Source organism: Vanessa atalanta, chromosome 19, assembly GCF_905147765.1.
Source record: "Vanessa atalanta chromosome 19, ilVanAtal1.2, whole genome shotgun sequence".
In the NCBI taxonomy this organism is placed as follows: domain Eukaryota; kingdom Metazoa; phylum Arthropoda; class Insecta; order Lepidoptera; family Nymphalidae; genus Vanessa; species Vanessa atalanta.
The window spans coordinates 137,806-146,725 of record NC_061889.1 but is presented as its reverse complement, the minus strand read 5'-3'; the positions used below and the strand labels follow the sequence as shown (position 1 = coordinate 146,725).

The window sequence follows — 8,920 nt, the reverse complement described above, 5'->3', positions numbered from 1 at the left end:
AGGTATATTATATGAGTACATAAAATAGTTGTTCTATTCTAGATTTGTAATTTGCAATAAAATAAGTGTTTTTGATGACATTTATTAATAAAACCAATTAATTATTTAAATCTTAGCTAATAATATATCAGTTAAACAGAGATAAACAGGAGTCTTTCCCTTCTTTAACATTCGTAGATATTTTATTGGCTAAATATAATGCATCTTAGTCAGTGCATGTGCTCACTGCCATTTCCATTATTTTACAATTTTACCTAACTAGTGATATTGCATATAAAGATTATACAATAAACAAAAATAAATACCACAAAACCCAATCCAAAATGTGACAGACATTGAGAGGCACACACATTTTCATTCCTCTAAGGACTAATATCTATAATATAAATAAATAGTTTATTTTGGATGAAACAAAAATTACAAGTATCGGTCGTAGCAAGAACATAGTTTTGTCACAGCACAAAATATAATTTAAAAGATAATTATCAATATACTTTTAAATAAAAGGTTACTATTATTGCTACAACATCAGTAGCAACCTTCTTGAAAATAAAAGGGTTTTGAAGTAGCTTTGCTAATAATTCACTGTGAAGGAGGGGGCTGGTTATCGCCAGGGCCCGGTGGACGCATCTGACGTCGTAGTTGCTCCACTAAATCAGGATTGGCCGATTGCATGTGTTGTGCAAGTGCTTGGCCTGCTTCTAATAGGGCATTCATTCCTCCACCACCAGCGGCAGCACCATTAGCGGGGTTGGGAGTAGTAGTAGTCATCAAACCAGATATAAGATTCTGCATGTTTGGATCGGCAAGCATTTCTGTTGCCATATTTAACAGGGCCGTATTTTGTAGCAAGCCGCCAAGATCTAGTCTGCGATCGCCACGCTGAGCCAAACGTTCCTCGGCGAGTTTCAAATTTTGTTTATAAGATTCATTATCTGGTTCAAGTTGCGCAGCTCGGGCAAATGCAGCGCGAGCTTCCGCATGGCGGTCCATCGCCGTGAGAGCTATTCCCAGGCGGCCGTGCGCTTTTCCATAGTTCGGTTGCAAGGCTAATGCTGCCATGCAATCTGCGACTGCAGATTCGTGCTCTCCTAGCTTAAAGTGTGCGGCGGCTCGATTACAAAAGAACACTGAATTCTGTGGATCCAGTTCGATAGCACGCGAATACTTTTCGAGAGCCTCACGATGACGTTCCGACTTCATGAGTTCATTACCTTCGTTCTTCAACTTCTCGGCTTCGGCGCGGTCGACCCGCGGCGCTCCACCGCGCTGTTGTCTGACCAGTTGAAGCAGATCCACGCCTCGTGCGAGTTCCTCGGGAGATAATTCAAACGCCGTCTCAATGCATTGTACTCCGACTTCCACGCTCTCACGGGAATCAACGCTCAGAGTGTCACTGTCCAGTTGTTGTTTAAGGAAATTCACTATACTAGCTGCTACTATTTTTATTTCTGACATTTTGTACGTTCTTCAATATACAACTATTATTCGAATATCAATAATTATAATTTCCGCTTAATATTTTTCACTATCGGCCTGACAAATTGACAAGTCATTTGACAGACAGAATGATAATAGATTAAAAATTATATTATACACGTTGGCCCAGAATATTGCTGACATTGGGCCAGTTTACTGCGTCGCAACACATATTTGTATGAACCGTCTATTGTTAATAATTCATTTCTATAGTAGAATTTTTTATCTATTGTGTATCGTACGTGCCGGTTACAATGTTACACTATCATAAAATTGTTGAATTATAAAACACCAGGAATTTTAATAATACACTTGGGACTGTTTTATTTAAATATATTTAATATTTTAAGACGTAATAAAAATTTAAGTTCCCGGTACTAAGTGCAGTAATTAGCAATCTTTAATACTATTATTAAAGTAATAGCACGCATAAACATGAGTGAAACGAGTTCTGGAAATAGGCCTTAACCTATAAATAATGTTAGCTTTACTTGAGGCATATTTTAGAACTCAACTCGTAGTCTTTTTATTGCTTCATGGTATGGCTTTGACGTTTTCAGAATTTAATCGAATCGAGTTAGATTATTTTAATTTTAAGCAAATAACGATAATTATAAAATTAAATTAATAACTTTCTTATATGCTTATTTTAAAAAGCACTGTTATCGTTTAAATGCCCCTCTCTGAATTAAAGACGCATCGTTTAGCACTACCACTATTTTTTTTGTTATAGCTGACAAACGAGCAGGAGGCTCATCTGATGGAAAGTGATTACCACCCCCGTAGACATCTGCAAAACCGGGGGCTTGCAGGTGCGTTGCCGGCCTTTAGGGAATAAGTACGCTCTTTTCTTGAATGTTCTCAAGTCGTGTCGGTTCGGAAAAACCGCCGGCGAAAGCTGGTTCCACAGAGCGTTTGGGTGAGGCAGAAAATACCTTAAAAATCACGCTGTTGTAGATTTTTGGACATCAAGTTGGTGCGTGTAAAACTTGGAATTTTGAAAAGGTTTTGATCGTTGATAAGTCTAGTCGCTCTGCGTTGGATAAGGTCAAAGGAAAGGAGCTGGTCCTAGGGAGCACCCGCCTAGAGGTGAGAGCAGTGCTCCCTGTGAGGCCGAATTTGCGCCTTGTATAATCTTAGAGGGCTAGGTTTAGGATATGGTTAGAAATAATGTTACTTGTGAGATGACGACTAACAGAGAAATATGGAAGAAGACATGCTGCGCCGACCCCCAATTAAAATTGGGATAAGGGCAGGAGGATGATGATGTATATAAGGTGTCTACGGTACTGTCGTCTGCATAATAGTGAATTTTCCTGATTTGCAACAAGTCATTGATATGCTGAAGAAACAGAGTGAATGAACGCAGCCTTGTGGAACACTCCATACTATATTTACTACACACTAATCCCTACTATATTTGTGCTGCAGAAGAGGGCTATTCGCGCAATCTATAACCTAGGAGCCAAGGAATCTTTGAGGTATAAATTTAAAGAAATTAAGATATTGACTGTTGCTTCTCAATATATATTCTGTAATGTTTTGTATGTACGGAAAAATATTAATGTTTTTATGAGAAAATGTGATTCTCATAACGTTGGTACAAGGAACAAACACAATCTTGTTACTCCTGTTACTCGACTGCATAGAGTCAGTAACTCTTTTGTGGGGCAATGTATACGCTTCTATAACAGGATCCCAGAAAGCGTTCAAAATGCTTCTGTTGCGAAATTTAAAAAAAATGTTAAGGAACGCTTGTGTGCGAAAGGTTACTATACAATTAGTGAGTTTATGTTTGATAGCACACCTTGGGAATGAAACGATCGCCTCCTGGCTGTTTCTACTCATATACAATTATGTATATAATTAATTTGATGTAAAAAAAAAAGTCCCGCTGAGTTTCTTTCGCCGGTTCTTCTCAGGTCAGGGTGTTTTCTTTTTCCGAACCGGTGGTAGTGTTTAACTTGACAATCAATAAGAAAGTGTAATACTTCTATATTGAATAAAGGAATTTGAGTTTGAGTTTGACTTGAATTGGCGAATTTTAAGTCAGAGCATGCACGCTACGTTTTGACCCCTTAATAAAATGTTTGATTCTCTATATAACGAATTACATCAAGAGCTTCCGTCAGTAGCCTCGTTTAATTGGCGCCCTCAGCTCGTTCGCGAAGGTTCATAAAGGTTTCAATGCATTGAAATATAGTAAACGACGATAGAACGAGTTCGCACGTTCATTGCGGGTGATACGAACTAGAGAAACGATCTATTTGAGATTTTCAGGATGAATGGTATCGAAATAAGTTGTCATTGATTTATTTTCAGCAGTGTGAAGTTCATCAAATGTTTTATCGAAAAACAGTAAAAAATAATCAATAAATAAACAAAGAAATACGTAACGAAATAAATAACTGCGATACGGTAGTCGTTAGCTAATGTAACGCTACTGCGTTGCATAGCACTTGTTTTATTAGAATTAATTATTTTTTTTATAATAAATTAATTAAAAAAATATACATATTTCTCGGTTTTATTATTGCAGTAAAAAAAACTTGTAAGGGCCGAACGGTGGTTTTAGACATAAGCGGGAGGATCCCGCACTTTTGTTTATTTCTTTGATCATCGGCCAGTTTAGTCGATTTACGTCGCACGGAACTATGGTTTCGCTATGGTAATAACAAAATAATGTTCTTGTGTTTATATTTAATGTATAATTTATTGAATATTGAAGATTTTATTGTATAATTTATTGAATCATAGATTTAAATTATCGTTTAAAGTTTAGTACCCAGTAGGTTCGATATAAATATGTTGCTGTACAATAAAGAGTACACCTGGGGGTCCGGTAAGAATGGTGGTCGCTCAAGGATCTATTCCTGTTCCATTACTCTACCTCGTTTACGTAATAATCAACAGCAGGTATCTTATACTTCGGCTGAAAGGCACAAGATAGTATTGTCTTCAGTTGACTCTTTTGATTATTAGAAAAAGCTCTATTGTGTAATGTCAATAATTTACCGTTAAATGCATCAAAATCTTAAATGTTAGAACGTCTACTAAACGGAGAAGCGTCGCTACCGCTCTAACGCTTTCAAAATTTTAAACTGCAATGGATCTCTTCTTAGGTCTAAGGTGTCCGTTCCGTCCGTCCGACCATAAATGTACACTCTACATCGAATAAAGATCTGCGTATCGAATAGTATAAATAATTTATTTATTTAAATAAGTATAAGCTTCTTTTAATCCTCAAACATGAGCCATTTGCACCCGAGCTACTCGGCCTCCGCCAGCTCGTCCCAGTGCGGGTGCGAGGGCGGCGTGGTGTGCAGCAGGCTCGGCCAGTCGGCGAGGCGGCGCTCGCGCGCGAAGGCGTCGCGGGCCAGCGCGCGCGCGCCGCCGTCCGCCGCGCCGCACAGCGCGCCGCCCACCCACGCCGCCGAGTTGTCGTGCGCCGGCGCCGCGTGGAACTTGAACTTCGAGATGCGGAGGCGGTCCCTGTAGGGCGGCAGCGTGACCAGGTGCCGCAGCTCCTGCGCGAGGCGCGCCCTCAGGCCGGGCAGCGCGGCCGTGCCGCCCGTCACGAGCACGTTCTCGGCGAGCTCGCGCCGCGCGTCGATCGGGCAGAGCGCGATGCACTGCAGCACGGCGTCCGGCAGCGACGCCATCTCGTTGTCGCGCGCGAACAGCGGCTCGGCGGCCAGCTCGCGCGCCGCGCCGCTCACGGTGAGCGAGCGCTCGGCGCGCGTGTAGGGCGCGGCGCGCGCGGCCGGCGCGCCCCCCTCCGCCAGCTGCAGCGCGCGCGCGCGCCCCGGCACGAAGCAGGCGCGCACTGCCGGGGCACGGGAACCGTGTTACAGTCTACCGCTGGAGGGCGGGTGGCGGCGGAGGCGCCGCGCCGTGCCTCACCTTTGATGTCCTCGAGCACGTGGTCGGGCAGATGCAGCTCGGTGCCGTTGTCCCGGTCGAGGAGCCGCGCCAGCTCGTCGTGTATGGCGCGCGCGCCGAGCGGCTGCGACTGGATCGCTTGCAGCACCGGACAGCCGTGCACGACTGCGGAAGTGATCGGAGATTGGGTCATCGGTCCTGTCGCTGTAATCGGTGAGGAGCGTTTCGGCGGTGAGCGTCACCTGCGACCACTTCGGCGTCGCGCGCGCCGAGCGACACGACGAGCGCGACGGGCGCGCCGAGCGTGAGCGCGCACAGGCGCGCGCTGTCCGCCCACATCACGCCCGACACCTGCCGCAGGCACCACACTATCACACCGCCCCCGACTATGCTATTTTCATAGCCTTATTTCACAGAGAACATCGTTAAGTATCCGGATTGCCGACTTGCCTTCATTGTTGTTCCAAATAAAACTCGAGTACTAAACACCGAAACCTTTGAATCATTGCTAAAAAATGTATACATGGAACATTTAAAAATTAAAAGCATAATTAGTGTTTCATTATATTGTGCATGAAATTATAAGTTATTTTCCATTTAAAAGTAACAGGAAAAAGGAAAATCTACCTCATAATGTAGAAAGAGTACTTTAGCGAGTGTCTCCCGGAACATTGTTGGAGAGAGTAAGGACTCCACGACTACTACTTTTCTCTCCTTTGGATTCACCAGTACGTGTCTGAAACGTGGTGACAATAATTTTTATGTTAATTATTTATTTAAACGTATTGGATGAAAATAAATTGAACTTGATGCCAGTGGCAACAAATATAATAGCACTATAGCATTACCTGTTACATAACCTTAAGAAGTACACAAGGTTTTATAAATTAGGGTACAAATTAAAATTGAAATTTATAAATAAAAACTTGGATGTGCTTTGTCGGTCATAATGATTATGAAGAAAGTATAGTACAAAGTTTTAATAGGATCAGAGTAACCTCTGGTGTGTGTCAGTGAGTCATTTAATTTTTTATATTAGTGATTGTAGAATATCAAAGTATATAGGAAATAACATTTGTTTCCTATATTATATACTAATAATATATTTGTTATTCCAAAATTTAAAGTGTAAGTTCTTTGTTGATATTAACAGGAGTGTATTTAAAAAATAAAAAAGGGCAAGACCGTGAGTAACAAGAAGGTTACACTTATGAAAATAAAAAAAAAATGTTTTTATTTCGTAGTCTAATAATAAAGATATATGTCAAACTCAGTAAATACAGTCTCTTTATATCTTTGACAAGTGCAATATTTTTATTTTAATAATACAAACATCAAGTATATTATGTAAAATAGAGACTTTCTTTGATAAGTAATATGTACTTTGATAAATAATTGTCTGACCTGAAGTACAGTAAATGCAGCATGTGCACAAGGTTGTCATACAGCTCTTCCTCATTATTGTAGTCGTACACTCTCTTGAACCTCCTCTCAGAGGTACACCAGTATTCAGATGGAATGATACAACGGGGTGCTGCTTCACCGGTGAAACCAAATCTGGTTGAATTGAAAGATCAAACTTGAGCTAGGATAGTTTGCTGTGGTTTTGTTTATTGCTAAAATGTCATTGTAATTATTATGATGACATTTTAACAATTAATGGCAATAATGAAAAATTGTGTAGATGTGTTAATAAGTTTTCATTAATCTTGTTATGTCTTTTTACTGCTAGGATTATTTATAGTTTAAGTTGAAGTCAAAAATCTTTATTCAATATAGTGTTTACACTTGCTTATTGATAGTCAAAAATCTACCAACGGTTTGGAATTAAACACCTTGGACCTGAGAAGAACCGGCAAAAGAAACTCAGCGGGATATTTTCTTTTTTTTCCATTAGGCATGTACAATAACAATTATATTTTAGTTGTGTGAAACTGAAACAACCTGGAGACGATCATTTCATTCCCAAGGTGTGCATTCAACTAAAAAGTCATTAGTGTTGTAATATCCTTTAGCACACAAACACTCTTTAACGATTCTTTTGAATTTTATAATTGAATAATTTTGAAAATTTTCTGGGATCCTGTTATAAAAATATATACATTGCCCCAAAACAGATTACTAACCCTGTGTAATCGGGTACTTAGAGTAACAAGTTTATTCTTGTTCCTAGTGTTAATAGAATGTACATCACAATTTCTGGGAAAATCATTTATGTTTTGCGTACATACATAACATTATCAAAAACAAATTGAGAAGCGACAGTCATTATTTTAATTTCTTTAAATTTACCTCTAATCGAATCTTTTGGGCCCAGGTTATAAATTGCACGAATAGCAGCCATGTCTTTCTCTATTGATTTTTCAATGATTAATTGTCTACTAAGATCTCATACTAAAACTTTTGCTGCTTTATTGACAAATTTTATGTCTAAGTGCTACCCAAATATAAAAAGTTTATTGCAAAATAAATTAAAAGGTGAAATGAGTCATCTTAATAACAATACAGTTAAGTTTAGTTAAGCTTGTTTATTTTTAGTGTACGTTATTATAATAAAATCGTTACTGTATATTCATATGAATCATCGTTTACTTACTTGGTATAGTCTGTTCCCAAATCTAGAACTACAGCTTGCTTTTCTTGAATTAGGGCAATGCCTTCGTATAATGCCATTTTTAGTATGAAAACTATATTACATTTCTAAATCCAGGTATCTGTTTGTTTTAATCTATAAAAATTGATTTACTATATATCCTATAGGACTTAATTTTTTCAAATTTGAACGATTTTGTATTTTGTTCAGTAAAGTTGTCAATTGTCATTTGACTTTAATATACAATTGACAATGACATTTTAGAAGTTTGACATTCAGATACCAAAAAAATATAATTATAGAATAAAAAGGGCAATGTAAATTATACAGTTAATGTTGCAAGAACGAATGTATTTATTAGAATAAAGTAAATTGAAAATATCTTATTGGAACAGAGTAAACAAAATAGTTTTAAAATAAGATGCAAACTTCATACTATTTATATAAAAAAAATTTACTAAGCAGATTGTCAAAATTTTTAGTTGGGTACGTTTCAAATATTATTTATCGACACAAAAATTATTTTATATCAATCATATTTTATATTTTACTATATATATTTTAAATATCATAACTTAATTCTGTTACTGTAAAAGGTATGTATTAATGAAAAAAATTGAGAGTACTTTCTAGAAGTTTTTAAAATTATAATAATTAAACACTATCCATAGGGGTCAGTTATTATATTTAGGGATGAATCTAACACGAAGAGTCTTCCAATTAGCTCATGTACAAAGACTTGATACATTGGAATTCAAGAAATTACACAATGAAAGCAGAATACAAAAAAAATCTTCTACGCCGAAGACCCGACTTCCACGCGTAGCGACGAAGTACTCTAAGCGTCACTGTTGTATGGGATGTATGGCGAAACTTTTGGATTCGTTTCTAAATAATTACTCATGAATAAAATGATAATAAAACTGTATAGCATAAATCAAATGATCTGTCTTTTTAAATTTATCA

At 38.3% G+C, this 8,920-nt stretch overlaps 2 protein-coding genes and 1 long non-coding RNA gene across 3 annotated transcripts; 1 reads left to right on the top strand and 2 right to left on the bottom strand.

The window, feature by feature from the left end:
- Nucleotides 1-66: 66 nt before the first annotated feature.
- On the bottom strand, nucleotides 67-1,647 carry LOC125071437 (small glutamine-rich tetratricopeptide repeat-containing protein beta-like). The gene has a single exon (XM_047681685.1). The coding sequence runs from the start codon at nucleotides 1,456-1,458 to the stop codon at nucleotides 583-585; it is 876 nt and encodes a 291-aa protein (XP_047537641.1). The 5' UTR covers nucleotides 1,459-1,647; the 3' UTR covers nucleotides 67-582.
- A 2,581-nt stretch (nucleotides 1,648-4,228) lies between these two features.
- On the bottom strand, nucleotides 4,229-8,186 carry LOC125071327 (actin-related protein 10). Its single transcript, XM_047681525.1, has 6 exons — nucleotides 7,958-8,186; nucleotides 6,766-6,918; nucleotides 5,989-6,097; nucleotides 5,604-5,712; nucleotides 5,383-5,526; nucleotides 4,229-5,305 (listed from the first exon to the last, which is right to left on the bottom strand). The coding sequence occupies exons 1-6, from the start codon at nucleotides 8,032-8,034 to the stop codon at nucleotides 4,749-4,751; spliced, it is 1,149 nt and encodes a 382-aa protein (XP_047537481.1). The 5' UTR covers nucleotides 8,035-8,186; the 3' UTR covers nucleotides 4,229-4,748.
- A 228-nt stretch (nucleotides 8,187-8,414) lies between these two features.
- On the top strand, nucleotides 8,415-8,896 carry LOC125071422. The gene is made up of 2 exons (XR_007119917.1): nucleotides 8,415-8,550; nucleotides 8,626-8,896. It is a non-coding gene; the product is annotated as an uncharacterized LOC125071422 (long non-coding RNA).
- Nucleotides 8,897-8,920: the final 24 nt, after the last annotated feature.

Coding starts and splice junctions, on each gene's coding strand:
- LOC125071437 (XM_047681685.1), bottom strand. CDS start 1,458: ATGTCAGAAATAAAAATAGTAGCAGCTAGTATAGTGAATTTCCTTAAA.
- LOC125071327 (XM_047681525.1), bottom strand. CDS start 8,034: ATGGCATTATACGAAGGCATTGCCCTAATTCAAGAAAAGCAAGCTGTA. Junction 6,919..7,957: donor TTGGGAACAGACTATACCAA/GTAAGTAAACGA, acceptor CAATTCAACCAG/ATTTGGTTTCACCGGTGAAG. Junction 5,713..5,988: donor TACTCTTTCTACATTATGAG/GTAGATTTTCCT, acceptor TGCCTGCGGCAG/GTGTCGGGCGTGATGTGGGC.